General features: G+C 49.3%; 1 protein-coding gene across 2 annotated transcripts in view; it reads right to left on the minus strand.

Moving 5' to 3' along the window:
* Positions 1–18,150, minus strand: part of ICE1 (interactor of little elongation complex ELL subunit 1) — a 48,033-nt gene that overhangs the window by 12,868 nt on the left and 17,015 nt on the right. For both annotated transcript variants that reach the window (XM_072958884.1, XM_072958883.1), the window contains 6 exons: positions 16,967–17,049; positions 16,759–16,798; positions 16,619–16,675; positions 9,766–9,852; positions 7,637–8,025; positions 657–5,393 (listed from right to left, as the gene is read on the minus strand). In XM_072958884.1, coding sequence (XP_072814985.1) covers positions 657–5,393; positions 7,637–8,025; positions 9,766–9,852; positions 16,619–16,675; positions 16,759–16,798; positions 16,967–17,049 — 5,393 coding nt within the window. The remainder of the gene's footprint in view (positions 1–656; positions 5,394–7,636; positions 8,026–9,765; positions 9,853–16,618; positions 16,676–16,758; positions 16,799–16,966; positions 17,050–18,150) is intronic.

Consider the following 18,150-nt stretch of genomic DNA (forward strand, 5'->3'; position numbering starts at 1 on the left):
AGGTAAGTATTCTAAGAAAAATAAGTATTTACACCATCGTGATTCCAAGGATGCACAGACAGCCAATAAAGTAAAATTCATGGAACGCTGGAAGTCTTCCACAGTATCAACTTGAATGTCTGGAAATTAAAAACCTACGAAAGTCCTAATAAACCGTGTATGTAAATCTGCACAATCCTCCCCAACCCCTTTTTGAAACTAGACATCTGCTCCTGTTTTGATTTGTGACACACATTAAGGGAGGGAGGGGGGAAACCCACACAATAAATTTTTCTGACTCTCAAAACTCTCAGATGTGTGGACAACACTCTTCACAGAAAAGAAGGCTCCACTGCATAGCAATCTGACACCTCGAAGCAAATCACTGAGCCTTTAAACACGCCGGGATCGATGGGAGATCTGCATCTTAAGTCCTGATGCTTTTTTTTTCCTTTAAAATTTTAAGTTATCTGACGAACGCACATTATCAAATCTCCAATGTCCTATCACTTCTCAAATGGATACAACGCTGGCGAGAAATATATGTTTACATGGCCAGCTGCCCACCTCTGAGATTAAACTTGTGTCAGCTTAAACTTGCCACTCCGCCCGCGGGAAACAGCCTGTTGTCTGGGGACCTGCAGTCCCCACGCTCTCAGAGAAAAGCAGCCACGTACCTTTTTGGTTGTGCTGAATTCATAAACAACGTCCTTCTCTTGATCTCTCATCACAGGCTTTTTGGAGATGTTCCCCACATACACGTGACTGCGAATGACAGGTAGCAGGTCAAAGGACGACTCTGCAATCTTCCTCAGGGCGTCGGCTATGGCTCGGTCGTGGGACTCCACGGTTTCTTTGGGGTTCAGAGGCACCTGTGAAGCCGTACTGGCGGCCGGGAGAGAACTCTCCTCCTCTGTCCTCACAGCTTCAGCCTGAGAGAGGTCCTTTCGGGGGTCCCCGTTGACTCCTTCTGCGGTGGGTTCCGGTTCGGGGGACACGCCATCCAGGCGCAGCCTTTTAGCGCTTCTCAGCGAGGGCGCCGACAGAGTCCTCTTCCCGCCGGAATCCTGTCCTACGTCCCTCGGCTGACCGTGCTTACAGTCAGTTCCAGCGCTGCCCCCTGTTTTAACAAAGGCGGTTGCGGCAGAAGTGATCGCTTTGAAGCCGGCGATAGCGCTGACAGGCCCGGGGCCGCTCCTGCCGTCGGCCGGGGGCCCCCGAGCAAGCTGGACGTTCCCCTTGAGGATGCTGAGGGTGCGGGCGCGGGCGGACAGCTCTGGGTACATGGTGTCCAGGATCTTCACGGAGTTCTCCGGGGGCGCTGCCACCGCAGGGTGGGCAGGTGCGAAGGCAGGGAGGCGACCAGGCACGGGGAGGGCGTGCTTTGGGGTCGCAGCACAAAACTGCAGAGGAGATGACAAGACCCTCTCGCTGGCCGGTGCAGTGGACGGGGACGGGGACGTGCGGGGAGGAGAGAGGCGCCCTGGCTCCTCCGGAAGAGGGGACATCACAGGAGGCACTGGGATCTCAGCCAGGGGAGAGGCCTGGCCGGCAGGAGAGAGGGGAGAGGAAGGGCTGGAGCTTGAAATCAGTGGGGAGGCCGGCAGTGAGGCCCTTGGAGGCGTGGCTATCAGAGGAGCAAGCAAGGGGGGCAGGGGAGGCCCCACCTCCTGCCGTATTTTACTCAGCGTCTCAGCACCGCAGTCCGCGGGCGTGGAGGTGTCAGCGTTGGCCAGAATGGTCTGCGTCTGACTCCTCGGAGCCTTTGCGTTGCCTCTTTCCCCTGAAAGTGGTGGAGCATCTTCACTTTGAGTAGTTTCAACCCGGCTTGATGCTGAAGTCTTCACTGGTTTGTTTGACTGATCTTTGTTAGAAACCTTTGATCGATTCTTATTTTTGCTGAATGGCTCTAGTTTCGAGTTATAGTAAGTGTGATCAGACTGAACGGTCTGAGAGTCAAAGTTTTGATCGTATATCTCAGAGCTAATCCTTACGCTAGGTTTAACAGGTCTATTCCGCAAACGACTTTTATCAAAGTTAGTATTCTGCCCACTGCTTGAAATGTCCTCCTGGGTACCCGGCACATGACTGCCACCCTGGAGCTCCGGAAAGGGAGGGCCAGGGTGCCCGGTCTCGGGGGACTGCTCCGCAGAAGGAACTGAAATGAAGCCAGCCCCCTGCCCCTCTGGATCCGGGGAGACAGGGGCGTCTTCAAGAGCATCACACAGTATAACCTGGTCCACGTTCGGCATGAGAGCCACACTATTGATGATGGTCCAGTTGTCCCCCTTTTCAATGACGAGGTTGTGATCCTTATTTATCAGCACGTTGATAATTTCGGAGGTCACCGTAGAGATCTGACACTGAAACGCCGCTTCCCCTTCCCCCGCTCCGGAGTCAGCGCACAGGAGCAGGGGGTCTGCGGGTTCCAGCGGGACCTCCTCTCCGCCGTCTACAGACCTGATCACATCCAAGTGGCCCTCGGATCTGCCTCGGGTGTTTTCGTGGTCAGCTCCGCCACTGGTGGGAGAAGGGACCGAGGAGTCAGAGCCGGCCCCTGGTGGGGGCACAGCTGAAGGCTGTGGGGACAAGCTGGCGGTTTCCTGAGGCGGAACCGGCTCTTCCGCATGCTCGGCTGTCACGCTGTCATGCACATTTAAGAGCAGCACCTCAGCAGCGTCTCCCTCGTCAGCATCCTCGCAGGGAGTCCGCAGCTCCCGCCCCATCCTAGTGAGCACTTCGGACAGCGTCTCCAAGGAGCACTGCGCCAGCCGACTGGGGCTCCTCAAAGGACCGTCCTCCTCCTCGGATTCGACCCACTCCTCAGAAGTCTCGAGCGTTTCTTCTTCACAGAGTTGCTTTCCGTACATGTCTCCTGATGGTTCGCTTTGCTTTAATTCCTTGTTCACTCCTTTATTTCGGGTTCCTTTGCTAGAACATTCTGAAACAGAGTCCCCTGAACTATAATCTCTTAGCTGACAACTTTCAAGAAACATCACGACCTCTGACGTGGAAAGTCTGTCCATCTCAGAAAGAGCGCTGATGTTAAAGTCTCGCAGAGCTGAGGTCAGGTAGCCCACCTCCGTGGAAGGTCTGGGCGCAGCCGCAGCGGCCCCCGGAGCTGCTAACTCTGGCCGCCCCTGCTCCACCGCGGCCTCAGGCTCATTCTCGCCCTCACTGCAGCTGGGCGCCTCACTCTCCTCCACCTCAGTGTCGCCACCTGCCACCTCCCGGATGCCCGTGTAACAGCACAGGGTACCAGGAAGGCTGCTCTGGGGGACAGAGCATTTCTCTTCACCTCTCCTGCCCAATACTGGGGAAAAAACAGGATCTGCGGTGCCCACCCCATCAGGAGAAGCACCACCAGGGGTCTGAGCTGGCAGACGCTCCTGCGGGCAGTGCTGCACAGCAGGCGGGTCCTTTGAGATGGCCGGGGCCTCCCCGCCAGACCTGACTGCGTCTCCGGTGGGTATTTCTCCACCAGGAAAAGCTCTTGATAGTGTCACCTCTGCGGCTGGAATTTTCTCCACATCCAACCTGGATGAGTCCACACTAGGGGCAGGAAGACGCGGACTCTGCTTCTGCACCTCCTCCTGCCCCCTGGCTTCCGTCACCATGTCTTGGTTTGGGACCGGGATGTTTTCAGAAGTGAAAGATAATTTACTATTTGCGGGACAACAAGGATTTTCTACTGGTAAAGAACCACTCAGAGAATTAAAATCTAATTTCCTCAAGGAGGTGGAAACGCCTGGTGAGGTCCTCTCTGCAGCAGCTGCCTCCCTGCTTTCCTGTGCTGTGGGCTCACTCCCTCCGCGTCGTGCTCGGGGTGACACACGACCAGCCCCACCAGCAGCATCTGCTGCCAGGGGAGGCTCCGTCCGAGCTGGTCTCGTGGGCTCCCATCCAGCACTCTGCGTGGTCTCAGGCCGTGTCTGCTTTGTGATTACTGACACCTGGTTCGGCAACAAGGGCGCTGTGGCCCTGAATGCCACAGGACTGTGACCCTCTCCAGTGCGTTCCGGCTCGGACGCCGACGCCCTGTTCTCTGGGGGGGACACCACCTCCTGTAACTGACGTCTGGCCTGTTCACGTTCAGGCGAAGCACTCAGTCTTTCTGCACCACTTCGCCGTAACAGATCGTTGTGGCGCCACGAAGTGTTTTTAACGAAGCCGAAGCCACTCCCCATCGAGCCAGACTGAAGTCCTGCCAACGACGTCAAATCTGACCGACTCGGCGTGAGCGCAGCTCTTGGACTTCGACTCTCACACAGCCCGCCTCTCACGGCTCCCATGAATCCCAGCTGAGGAAGGGAGCAGACTTCGTTCGTGCCTTTTAAGAGGGTCGCACATCCTACCTCATCGCTCCTTTGGCCGTGAAAATCAGGTGCCCGCGACACCGGACTGAAAGCTCGGAAGCTGTTCTCCAGAGCGCCGTCTCCTCCGGGATGCTCCGAGGGCTCAGGACGCACCTGGAACGTGTTTAACGTGGCGGCCTGTAATCTTTGTTCAGACGGACGCAGCTCGGGAAGGTCCACCTCAGTGGGAAGACAGGTGTCATCGACATCCTCCAAATCACAGGGAGACCCGAGGTGACCACAGAGAGACGAGGCTATCGAGGCCGAAGAGGAAGACACCTCGTCTTCGACACCGAGCCCCGCTGCCAGCAGCGCGGCCCCCGCCGCCCCGGGCGCAGGGGCGGCTCCTGAGACGAGCCCTCGCAGGCCTTCTCTCTGCTCCTCCAGTCCTCTACACAGGCCCTGAGGACGGCCAGAGACTGACAGGCGGCCGGGCTGAGAAGGGACTCCATCCGCCAGCGTCCACTTGGCCCACCCGGGCGTGGGTGACCCTAGCACTCTGGGCCCCAGGGTGTTTCCTTCAGATGCATTGGGCTCATTCCACAGCCTCGAGCCAAGCGGAGAACGACGCAGGCCTGCCGTCCCGAGCGCCGCTCCCTCCTCTCGAGCCAGGCTGCCCAAAAGCCTCTCCACACGCTCGCTGCCCGGGGGGTTATGGCGGGTCTTCTCTGGGTGCACCGACCAGTCCATCTCCCGACCCTCTCTCTGCCTCGTCACCTCACCTAAAACGCCCCTTCCTCTATGGCTCATGAACTCGGGTGACATGGCCCAGCGCTCCTCACGAGCGAAGGAGACGGTGGCTGAAGGCTCTCCCAGGGTTGCTGTAAATGTCCCAAGCCCGACAGCGGTCACTTCACTGACTTCCAGTGCATTTGGAGCTTGGGTGGCTTCGTGTGATCTGAGTCTTTCCTCCCATGGCCCACTTCCTTTACTTTTTCCAGGTGAGTTAAAAGAATCCCGTGATTCAGGTGCATCATCTTCTGAAACGGACTCAGCAGAAACTCTATGTGGGGCCAAGTCATTGTCACTGGAATCTGTACACTCTTCAAAGTAGGCTTCCTTAAAAATAAATGAATTATACTAGTTAGTCAGTTATATACTAATTCAACCAACTAAACATAACTATCAATTAAATGCATTTTTTAAAAAAAGTACACGCTTCCTGAAGGGTCTGAGGCAAGGGTGGTCTGCACCCTGGCCTCGGAGGGGCAGGGAGGTCTCGTGGGGCACAGCGCTGCTTCGCTGCCACTCACGGAAGCCGCCGCTGCCCAGAGGCCCACGTTCGCCCTGCTTTTCCCGTATCAGTGACGCTTCCCAGCTCCACTCCACATGCGGCCGTGGGCTACCTTTGTTCTCCTGACTTCTAAACAGTCCTTCTCAACTCTGACTTCTTCATTCTCTGGTAAAATGGCTTTTGGCTCTAGCTGCCCAGCCCCGTGTTCCTCCACTTTCCCGAGCGTCTGGCCCGTGGCCAGAGCAGCAGCTCCCCGGCACTGAGCCCAGCCACGGCTCTGCATCCCGGCTCTGCGGTCACCCCGTGGATGTCTCTTGCCTCGTTCCCTCACAGCAACAGCTGCACCCCAGCTGTTATCAACAGACATGCACAGCCCGGCTCCCCGTCTCTGCTCCAGGAACCCTCCATGACCCCCAACCAGCCCCTCCCATCTTAAGTGAACCCCTCGTCACGCGGCCCCTGGGAGAGCCAATCCGTGCACCACCCTGCCCCGTTCTAGCAGGGAAACAGCGGGCGGGGGGAGTAAGGACCGTGGACACAGACTGACTCCTACTGGGAAAACGTTTTCCTCCCTTGGGTTCCAGAGCATCATCACCTCCTGGTTCCTCTACTGTCCTGATGCTGTTTTCAACCTCTTTTCCTCTTCCTCTTTTTCTAATCAGCCATGTAGGCACTGACAGCTCCCCAGGATTCTGTCTAGGACCCTACTCTCTTCTTCTACACATTCGGATGGAATGACATCACACTCTCCCATGGCTCCTGCTGCACCCCCAGCGTCTGTGCCCACCGCAGCCCACCTGCAAGCACCATGCCTGAGGATGGGAAACGCACCCTGCACGTGAACCACTGGAAATCCCGCACACACCTAACGCCTGAGGTTTCCTATGTCATCCTCCTCCCAAGCGGGTTCTTCCCGTAACTCTAGTTTCCAACATCCTTGATGCCCTGTGTCCTCTAACAATCACACTACAAATCCTAACAGACATGCTGTTTATGCAACCTCATAACCTTTTCCAAGCCAGCCCCTACCTCCTTAACCCCAACGCTACTACTGGGTTCAGGTGTCGAGAGAAGGAAACTGTTGATTAAACGATTTCCTGGCTCCAATCTTGCCTCCTTCTCCACTATCCTCATTCCCTACCCACTCATGCTGGGACACCCAGGACTTCAAAGTGAAACTCTAGCATTAGGCCCACTTCTTTGGATCCATCGGGAGTTCCCACTGCTTTAGGGTAAAATGAAAGTTCTCAGACACACGTGCCCTGGGGACCTGGTCTGCCTGATCATTCCCCAGCATGAGGTTCGCTCCTCCACCTGAAGCACCTCCGCCTTCCTTAATCCCCCAGCTGGGATGCGAGCTCCCTGAGCATCTCCCAGCCCCGCTCCACCCAGCCTCTGTCCAGGTCCTTCCCAGCAGGTACACATCTTGGCACCACAGTGCTCCCCAACAGTCCCACCACCACACAAGATCCAACCACAGACAGCCGTATCCTATGTCACCTCTGCACTCCCCGGGCCTAGCACCATGTCTAGAACGGAACAGGCTCACGTCATGCTTCCTGAATGAAGGGACTCAAAGGCGTCCGATCTGCTCCTTAGCCAAAAAACATACAAATATGCTCTGTCAAGTCTGACTTACTAAGAAATTATAATAAACCACCTGCAAACACAAAAACATGACGAATTCATCACATGAAGGTGGGGAATCAGTGACAGAAGTTAACAGACCTGTGCGCTATATACATGGAGTTCCTATCTCTAAAAATACTTGTTTCATTCACTCGTTCCGTATCTGTTCTGTGCCAGGCACTAAAGATAAAAGTAAACAGTTGAGAAACAGTCCTCCCACAAGAGGCTTATGAACCACTGTAGATAAAGACAAATACAGATGCACCGCGATGCAAAATGGAAAGCCTCACAAACGTGGGCCCGGAGGGCACGGCATGCCTTGTTAGCGCCCGGGTTCCTCCCTAACTCAGTCTGCTCTGAGCACCATGGCCGTTCCTCGAGCACAGCGGACACAGACAATGTGGCCACTTGGTCATGCGAATCTAAAGCGCCAACTCACGGACACGAGCGAAGTACGCAGGGCACCCGGGTGTGGTGACACCAAAGGGGGTGATGGCACCGGAGACAGAAGAGGAGGGGGGAGCTTGAAGAAGTCAACTGCGGCCTGCAGATCCTCATCAAAGCATCGGTCGTGATCAGGAACGTCAGCAGAGCTATCATTCCTCTGCGGCAAGGCCCCTGGATTGCGGTCCTCTTTGAAACCACCGCCGTCCCGGGACGCGGCCCCACCTGGCTCCTCACGCGGGGGGAAGCGGCCTTCTACCTCCATGGACAGCTCCGCCAGGCAAGTCTGCACGGCAGAGGTGCCGAGAGGGCCAGCCCCTGCAGGAGGGGGCGCACCGTCTCCCCCAGGCTCGATGGCTCTGGGGTTTCCTATGGCAGATTTTTCTGTGGGGAAAAAAGTGAGTATCAAATTATTTACAATATCGAGAAAACCTAAAAAAAAAAAAAACTACCTTATTCTAACAGTTAAAAATGCTTGCAATATTAAGTCCAAGTAGTAATGTTTTTAAAAGGCAACCAATCCCTACCCAAAGATTATCCTCTAAGACCTGAATACGTTCCACCTAAGTGTGCCTCCCCCACGACAAGCCCGCGAGCAGGCAGGCGGAGGGACGGAGGCGGCGCCCGCGCCCCGTCAGCAGCGGGGGCGCAGGTGGAGTGGCCTCCATCGCAGCCGGTAACGGGCCTCAAGGACGCGCTCATTCTCTTCGGGCATCTTCCCGCCCAGCCAGGCGTGTTCGGGAGGAGTGGCTCTCTGCACGAGTGTGGACAGGGAACGCTGCTGTCTCTGTGTAAAATCCACTTGTATCACACCTGCCCGTGACCGTATTTGTGCAGTTCTCTAACTAAGGGACTTGACTAGGCCACCCAAATGCTCTGCATTAAAGCGTAGCGGGAAGATCACCAAAAACCCTTTGGGTTTTGATTTTGGTAAACTGCAGCAGTGCTAACTGCTAGCAAAAACACCATGTCCTGGGAAATAACCAGAAATAACCATTTGTCGTATCTGAAAGCTGTAAAAACACATTTCACAGAAGAACTCAGGGCTCCTTGGAGAAGTGGCTGATCACAGAACTGGGGAGGGGAAGACACAAGCTGAGCCTGAAACACCCTGCAGGACCAGGGGGTAAAGAACCCCGAACAGACGGAAACGCAGGAAGACCCAGGAGCCAAAGAGCCAAACTGAAGACGCTCCCACTAACCAAGTCTGGTACAATCTGAATAATGAAATAACGTATAAGTACTGAATTACAACGTTTAGAATAAAACAGGTATCTGTAAGACTACACTGACAGAAATAAGAGAATGAATCAACAAATGGTGAAAAAGTACAGCTCTTCCTCACAGAGCTCCAACTGCCACGTAGGAGGGAAACGTAAAAACCAGTATTAGACAAAGCAGCAGGCGTAGCAGACAGGATGCATCCACAGGCGACAAAATCGGAGGGCTCGAGCCGGGGAGAAACAACATCTGCCGTGTCGAAGAATCTCCCTCAAGATAGTTAATCGACCAATAAGGAAGAGTAACTGCCCATCGGAGAAACCTGGCCAACACCAGCTTAAACAGTCAGTCAAGGTTAACACCCCCAGCGGTAACACACAGACACATCCCTTCCCCGGTATCCCGCTGGGGAACTCTGGCCAACTACACAGACTCACTCGAACACGAGAAAACATCAGCTAAGCAAACAGGCTTTCTACCAAATGACTCGTATTCTCCAAAAGCGCCGAAGACCTGAGACAAGGAAAGACTGATGACCCGCCAGACCCGGGGTTGGGGGAAGGAAATGAAGAATGACCACTAAATGCAAAGTGGGTCCTGGGATGGGAAACGACACACGTGGCTCTACACACACCTGCCATATACGCCCCCCCCAGGTGTCCTTCTGGATCCCATAAATGTTCCCTGATGAAAGCTACTATTAAATTAAAAACCAAATGCATTCACTGAGCCTGGAAGTCATGCTGAAGGAAACAGAGCTTTGTATGGTTAAAAGTACATCCTAGTTTATCCCAGTCTTTCAATGCAAGATTCAAGAGATGTGAAAAACTAAAGGCATACAGTGCCCACGGTAAACATTCCTACTGCATGTATGAAATGTCCTTCCAGAAGCTTCTCTCTCACCTGGGACACATCCTCTGCCTTCACCAGGTAGTCTGCGTGTTGTGTTTACACAGAGCCAGAGTTCCTTCAGAAGCAGTTTTACTTTTCCTGCGAAAGAGTAAAATAGTAAAGTCATGTCATTTGGCCATTCTATACAAGGCCAAAACTACTCTGGTGAAATCAGGATTTATTAGGAATTTAGAATACTAGGTGACTTAAACATCTTTCCCAAATTCAACCCTTGCAGACAATTTGGTTAAGCTACTGATGGAAAGGTCTACTGATTGAAGGCTGAACACAAGCTTGGGTCTTCTACTGGGGGCGGGTGAAGGGGCGGTGCAGACAGCATTAGGACTCAGAAGAGCTAATCTATTTGTTGCTAGAAGCTTTGATCACCTTTAAGTATGCACGGGATAGGTAAGTTTCTGGTCTACGTACGTTCTACAGTGACATGAAATCTGGGGGTGGGGAGAAGCACAGGGGTAACGACGAATGTGAGAGATTCCAGAGCGGCAGAGAGGTTTTCCCTCAGTCCCAGGAGGTTACCAGAAAGCTGTAATTAACCTAGGGGCTTCACCGATCTTGGAAAATTCCTTAATGGCCTTAAGGGAAAATGAGGGGAGACAAAATGCGTGTGTATGAACATAACGACAGGGAGAGAGAATCACACACATGAGCAGACACACAGAAAGAAGCATATGCTTCTATAAGGAGAGTGAAAGCTTGAGAATGTTTATAAAGATTTTTCAACGGGGTCTGAATTCCTAAAATGGTTAAGAACCACTGGTTCAAGTTGAAAGGCAAAGGGCAACTGTAACCAAGACAGGCCTAATCAAAGTCACATCACATTTAAGAACAGTATACTATGGGTTTAGAGCAAATTTATCATTAAGAACACAAATTCCCAAAAACGTTCCAAAGCAAAAAGAAATTCATAAAACTATAAAGATCAATAGTTTATGTCAAATAATACATTTAAAAGGCAATCCACACTAATTAAACTAAAAATAGCAGTAAGTATTAGGCAATTTCAGGCTACCTCAAAGCTCTATCATAGTTTACTTGAAGTTCTTAAACAGAATCATTTATCGAAAATACTGAAATCTTTAATCCAGTTGTAGAGAGGCTAAAAAGACCAACCTTTTAAACCAAAATATCTCTAAGGAATCACAGATTTTAGAATAAGTCAGCCCTATTTAAGATGGCAAATTACATCACTCCAAGAAGTGAAGTCCAGAGAAAGAGGCCAGGACCCATGGGGACACAATAAGAGAGACGTTTGAAAAGTTGGACGTTTCCAACCTCTCCTGAGCCACGTCAGCCACTGTCACTGTGTGTGTGAGGTGCATTAGGTTCAGAGTTTAAAAATTCTATGACCAAGTAGTTTATCTGCGTTGTGATTTAACCTACCCAAAAGCCTGCTTCCAAATACTGTAATCCCCTTTGCTTAAATGACCTGACCAGGATCCCTGCTTATTACGTATACCCAAAGCAGCAAACAAGGAACCTTAAAAGAAAAGAAAAAAAGTTACTTTTCTGCCCCTATGGAGGCTGTTAACCAGAGCTATGCTTACTCTAACCAAGCACTCATTCATTACTTCCAGTCTGACAAAAAGAGCTATCCATTCTCAGCAAAGCAGAAAAAACAAAAACAAAACCAAAAAACCACTTCATTGTGGCATCACTACTTAGTTGTGAAAATCTCTCAGCTGAACCACAGGCCTCCCCCAATTCCTTAAAATGCCTCCTTTATCAAAATCTAGAAATCTATGAGTGCAGTATTTCTGGACTTTCCTACTCCACTGATTTGTCAGTTTCCACATGAAAAGCATGCTTCCTTAATCACGACAGTTTTATAATGTTTTAACTTTTTTTATTGAGTTATAGTCATTTTACAATGTTACGTCAGAGTCCAGTGTAGAGCACAATTTTTCAATTATACATGAACATATATATATTCATTGTCACATTTTTTTCCTCTGTGAGCTACCACAAGATCTTGTATATATTTCCCTGTGCTATACAGTATAATCTTGTTTATCTATTCTGCATATGCCTGTCAGTATCTACAGATTTTGAAATCCCAGTCTGTCCCCCCCCCCCCGCACCCTTGGCAACCACAAGTTTGTATTCTATGTCTATGAGTCTATTTCTGTTTCATATTTATGTTCTTTTTTTTTCTTTTTAGATTCCACATATGAGTGATCTCATATGGTATTTTTCTCTCTCTTCCTGGCTTACTTCACTTAGAATGACATTCTCCAGTAACATCCATGTTGCTGCAAATGGCGTTATGTTGTCGTTTTCACAGCTGAATAGTATTCCATTGTGTAAATATACCAAATTTTCTTTATCCAGTCATCTGTTGATGGACATTTAGGCTGTTTCCATGTCTTGGCTAATGTAAAGAGAGCTGCTATGAACACTGGGGTGCAGGTGTCATCCTGAAGTAGGGTTCCTTCTGGATATATGCCCAAAAGCGGGATTCCTGGGTCACATGGTAAGTTTATTTCCAGTCTTTTGAGGAATCTCCATCCTGTTTTCCACAGTGGCTGCACCAAACTGCATTCCCACCAGCAGTGCAGGAGGGTTCCCCTTTCTCCACAGCCTCTCCAGCATTTGTCATCTGTGGACTTCTGAATCCCACTTTCTACACAGACAGTCACATGGTTTAAAAAACAACAGCTGGACCCTCCCTACTAGCACACGCAGCACCTGCTTTGCATCCGCTCCGTCACGCTGCTCAGGTCTCCAGCACATAGAGGGACAGAACATGGCAGGTCTGCCTTCTTTCTGACAGCACCCACTGTGCTCTCTCAAGTTCAAAGTGGTTTTTTCTATTATTACCACACCAATTTTTTTTTTTTAATGAAGAACAGGTACTGAATTGAGATGATCATATCATTTTCTTTTGACCAGTTGCTACAGTATTCCTGTGATAAATCCTTAAGCCATAATTTGTCCATATTCTAAATTACTCATCAACTCACATTCTCAAGATTTTATTTAATATTTTTGCAGCTTTAATCCTAAGTGACAGAGTTGTGAGTCTTGAAGGTATATATGCATGTTATTCTTAATTGGCTTTGGTACAGGGTTACACTAGTCTAAAGAGAATGACAGCATTCCATATTCTTGTAAGTTCCTAAACAAGCAAAATAATAATAAAGACATCAGTTTTTCACTGAAGGTTTGCTCACCTGCAAGCCACCTGCATCTTCCATGGTGCTGGATCTTTACCTATTTTTTAAAATTTATTCTGGGTTATTTTTCTGTTCAGGATTGTCTGTGTCAATTTGAGTAGGTTTTCCTACAAAATGAGCCATTTTATGAACATGATCAAATTTGAATATCAATTTCTAAATTAAGAAATTCTCCAAATGTAGTTTCATTGCCTTCTCAGTCTTGGTGCTACTGGCTTTTTGTTCCTTCCTCTCTTAGTCCAATTTGCTAGAGGGTTGTCAGTCTCACCAGCACTGTGAAGACCCAGCTGATACTTTCAATGGTCCCAAACCAACTGCTTTCTTTTCTATTGCAGTAACATACTACGTTCTCCCCTTCACCAATTCCCTCTTCCTACTTCGCTTACGTTTCTGCTGCATTTTCCTATCTTCTTAGTCATTCATTTTCTGTAATTCCTGCTTTCCAAAATAACAGCCTAAGATCAAAAACCATTCACTGAATCCTATATTGGCAGTACCTCAAGGATTTTAGTACATATTGCCCTACTTTTATTTCTGAAACAGCTTGGTATTTTAGGTTGTTTTTCGTTGTTGTTGTTGTTGCCCAAGAGGGGTTTGTTTGTGTTTATGTGTGTTCAGTTATCAGCTCTTTTGGGGGGCAGGTGGGAAAGATTTTTATTACTATTTTACGACTTATCAGTATCTTAGTATCTCGTATTAGATTGTAGCTTCTTGTTGCCTAGTAAATAGTCATCTTTCACATGTTTGAAAAGTACTTTAAAGACTTCAAAGTCTGTGGTTTAAAAGAGCTGTATGTAAATCTTCCATTGTGTAATTAGGATTCCAATTCTATCCCTTACTTTGTCTGCTTTTATTCTATACTCTGAGAAACACACGGAGGCCTCCCATGAAAACAGATCAGGCTACTCCCCCCAGAACGTCCAAGCATGTCACTGGACACAGCTTCATGCTCGAAGGGCACGAGAGCAGCAGCTTCTGGGTGAACTGCACCTTTACTCAGTCTAGACATTTCCTTTTAATCCACGGAAATTCATTTCTAGGCGTGAAATTTTTTGCTTTTATTACTACTTTCAAGTTAGTATCTGCTTGGAATTGTTTTTTTCCCATCCCCCTATATTCAATCTTTCTGCTTCACTTGATCTGAAATGCATTTCCTATGACAAGATCAGGTGGAGGCTGCACGTAACAAACACTCTACGGCTGGAGGCTTTTCTAACGAAGCATCACACCCGCGCTCTGCTCTGGGAGGTTTCTTTCTATTATTTCTCGATCACATTCTCTCCTTACACCCTGTCCTCACCTCTGAAAAGTCCGAGATAACAATTACAACACCTGGCTGCATGACTCCAGTCTCAGATTTTCCCTTATACCTTTCCTTACCTTGTCGTTTTACACCACTTTCTCAGAGACGACCACGACTAAATCTCTTGGTTCACTGCAGCAATCTTCTATTTGTCCACTCAACAATCCAGCCTTTCTAGTGGGTTTATTTCTACAATCGTATGGTTAGTATTTGAGGACCCCCAGCTCAGATTTCACAGCACAGCCTGCAGGTATGTTCCCAGACGCTCTCTAAGGATATCACCTCTTCAGAGACCAGTTTTTTCTAGAGTCTGGCGCCTTTCTTTCCCGTCCCTGCTTTTTCTCGGTTCTAGATGAAACCTATGGGACCCTGCCTTCAGGAGGAGGGGAGCAGGGTGAAGGCAGCTGTGAGGACTGACAGCACACACACACAAATGTCCCATTTTCTAGGAAAGAACACAAGAGGCTAACCCTCAAAGGAGCCATACAATTAATACAATTTCCTGACAGCCACACCCACCCTGGGCCCCCTCACGTCCTAACGCTTCAGAGAGCTAAATGTCGGGCCACACCCTGTAGGACTCACCAGAAACTGTTCCTGAAACCATAAGGCTATAGATTTTTGACCCCCAATCAATCCAACCAGGGCAAACTGCTAAGGCCCTGCTCCCTCCCCACTCCTGCCACCTCGGATTTGGGGAGACACAGGCTCCCGCAGTGAAAACCTGCTTTCCGAGGCTGCTGTTTTCTCTGTAGTTTGGGTTTCATCACCAAATGACATCACTCTGCTTTACATCTTCCCCATTAATTTCTAGCACTTGTTGAGGATAAAGGAGAGCTATTCTTTTTTAAAAAAATCTTCTGCCGTTTTTTTATTGGAATCTGAAAGAAAAGCAGGCAGACAAACAGCACTTAGGCAGTCTTTTTAAGAGTGAAGCCAACCCAACACTCTTTCTGCCTCACTTTAAATCTCATTCAGAAGTCAGGCATTAACAGAGAAAAGTGTTAAAGATATACACATGAACTAGGAATTAAACCCACCAAGGCCCACAGCTAAATAATCAACAGATTCCTAAAGACTTCATTCACTTATTTGGAAAAAGCAAAATGTACAATAAAGAATATCCACTCTCTCACACTGAGGGTAGATATAAAAAAAAAAGGAGAGAGATTTTACTTGAGACAGTAACTAGTTCTTTGAAGAAACGAAACAGAACGTAAGGCTAGAGACAGACTACGGAGGGGGCGGGCTCTGTTTTCACAGGGAGGCCGGAGAAGCGCCAAACCCTGAAGCAAACCTGTCTGTGCAGAGGTGGTTACACTCAGCAGCTGACTGCAAGTTGGGAAAGCCAAGTCCTCTGTCTCCAAAGTCTCACTTTCCACACACAAGAGTAGGAAGAAGAGTCAAAAGCACATGGAATTATGTATCAGGGACAGCGAGCGACGGAGAATCAGGGCCCAGGCAACTGACAGGTGTGAACTGTCCAAGTCTTAGGCTTTGGGCCATGGGGAAAAGAAAGGAAAAAAAAAAAAAAAAACCAAAGGAAAAGAAGCTGAAAGTGAAGGAGATTTCTGAAGGGACACTACATGCCCGCACAAAACAATGTAAGTGGTTTTAATAACTTCCATTTGGAGAAAACATGAGTGACATGAAAATGCCATCATTTACTTCTTTACCATTTTGAACTGATCTCTACCAAAAATGTGCAAGATAGGCAGAGCAGAAATTCATCATCTCCTTTTCAACATCAGGAATGAAAACACAAAGAAGGGAAGAAGCTGGCCAGGGTCACACAACAAACAGAAACACCCCCGTGAAAACTCCAGCCCCCACGCGGAGCCACACCCGCCCATCTGCACGGCCCTGCCGCCCCACGCGCTCCGGAATGCCGGGGACGCCCCGCCCTGCCCACCGCTGCCCCGCTCCCTGCAGCTGCAAGGGGCCTTCCCTGACCCTCCTGTCTTCCAGAAACACCATCCAGCTTTGACTCCACAGTTTGCCTGCCTGAATTTCACCATTTTTATGTATTTGGCACCTAAGAAATTTAATACATTAACTTGATAAATTGTAATCTAATGAGAAAACTACACTTATTTATTGAAGACTATGGAAATTATACCTTTTATGATTTTTCTTTCCCAAACAATACTGCTTTTTGACTCTTTCATTCACTGTATTATCCTATCAGACAGCAAGGTGGTGATAACAAACACGGAGCTGATGAAGACAGGAAAGAGGACGTGGCTTCTTCTAACAAAACACATGGACAAACCCTGGAACTCACACAATTACAGGTAAGAGCAACAAGCAGCCTCCAAGCCACTGAAGTAACGCACAGAGATTACACCTAAACCCGTAATGTACTCACTCTTATCGATACTTCCGTAAGAATCACTTGAAATCTGTGTTCCAATGTGTCTCAGTTCTAAAATGTGGGGAAATAACAGTTAAACAAAAAAACTGCAGGTCAAAACAGAACTTTTAAATAAGTATTAACTGAACACTCACCCTTCTCATGTTTCTGTTTAGAAAATTCATCCAGCCTTTCCTGCGAAAACAAAACACCAGCAGGGCCTGCAGTGCGTGCAGGATGCAGCGCTCCAGACAGGGCGCCGCTGTCCTCGCCGGGGCCTCGCTCGGACCCCCGCACAACTGGGGCGCGAGGGAGCCCTGGGGCCAGGAACTGGCACACGCGTGCCCGCCTGCTGGCTCTTACCTGTGTCTTCTTAAACTCCTTTTCGAGCATTTTCTTTTCGTTCCTCAGTTGCTTGAAGTCCTGAGTTTGCTTGACGGCAGCCTCTGTATTCAGAGCGTGCAGGGAAGAGAGAAACATCATCACCAAAGTTACAACTGCTGTCAATGAAGTGCTCAAAATAAAGGACCCACTGAGAGCTTTCGTTTCCTGAAATTTGAAACACCTCTTGTAGAAAGGTGCTGTCCCTTCAGTGCTGCCAGAGTCACGGGAAGTGCAGGGGCGCGTGCGTCCACGCCACTACCTGTGAGACCAGAGACCCGCTCCAGTCAGGCAACAGCCCGCCGCCCAGGCCTCGGGCGGGAGAGGCCGCGGCCCCTTGCTCTTTAACGCTCAGCAGCACTCAAGTTTCAGAGACTTGGACCAGGTTTTACCTCGAGTACAGCTCACACCGGCACCTCCATCTGGGGCAGGGGCAGTCTTCTGGATGCTTCTATACTGCTGCTCCTTCTGCCTGGCACTCCCTCTCCCTAAGCCAACAGTCCCAAGTCCCAGTGTCTTTACTGCAGGTCTACTGTTCAGCTATTTGCATAGCCTTTCTGTGGGTCTACAGCAAATTCTTAACTTGAGTTTTTGGTTCTGAGGCACTGAATGGTTCAAATATACTATTAAGAATCTGAGCTGTACTGACTTTATCTGAATACGTTCATTACAATTGCTGTGAAAAGCAAAACCCCACGAACACCATAGTAACAGCCCTCTCCTGACTCCTCTAACAAGCTCGAGCATTTCTTCACCCGATTATCATGTCCCATCACTTACTGGAGGAAAATATTTTTGTCACATGGAAAACACACTTGGAAAGGAAGTCTGCTCTAAAAGATTCATACAGTCTCACAGGCATTTTAGATCCCTTTAAAAAATGATCTTAAACAGACACTTCTCTCCACACACTAGCAAGAGAAGGCAGCCCTTAGACAGAGCACCATGAGTGCTCACTGCCCTGCCCAGGCTGCGCAATGAGCAAGTCAGAGGGAAAGATGTTAGCAAAATATTTACGGTTTAAGTCTGAAAAGCTGGGCTGAATCTAGGCAGGTTAATGACTGAAAATATATTCAGCAACTTTCGTTTAAGTTCTTACTGCACACCGGAACTGAGAAGAACCAAGCCTTCCCTCCTCCAGAGGAGGCCGAGCGCGGCCGGGCGCC

The sequence above is a fragment of the Vicugna pacos genome, chromosome 3, assembly GCF_048564905.1.
Source record: "Vicugna pacos chromosome 3, VicPac4, whole genome shotgun sequence".
Lineage (NCBI taxonomy): Eukaryota > Metazoa > Chordata > Mammalia > Artiodactyla > Camelidae > Vicugna > Vicugna pacos.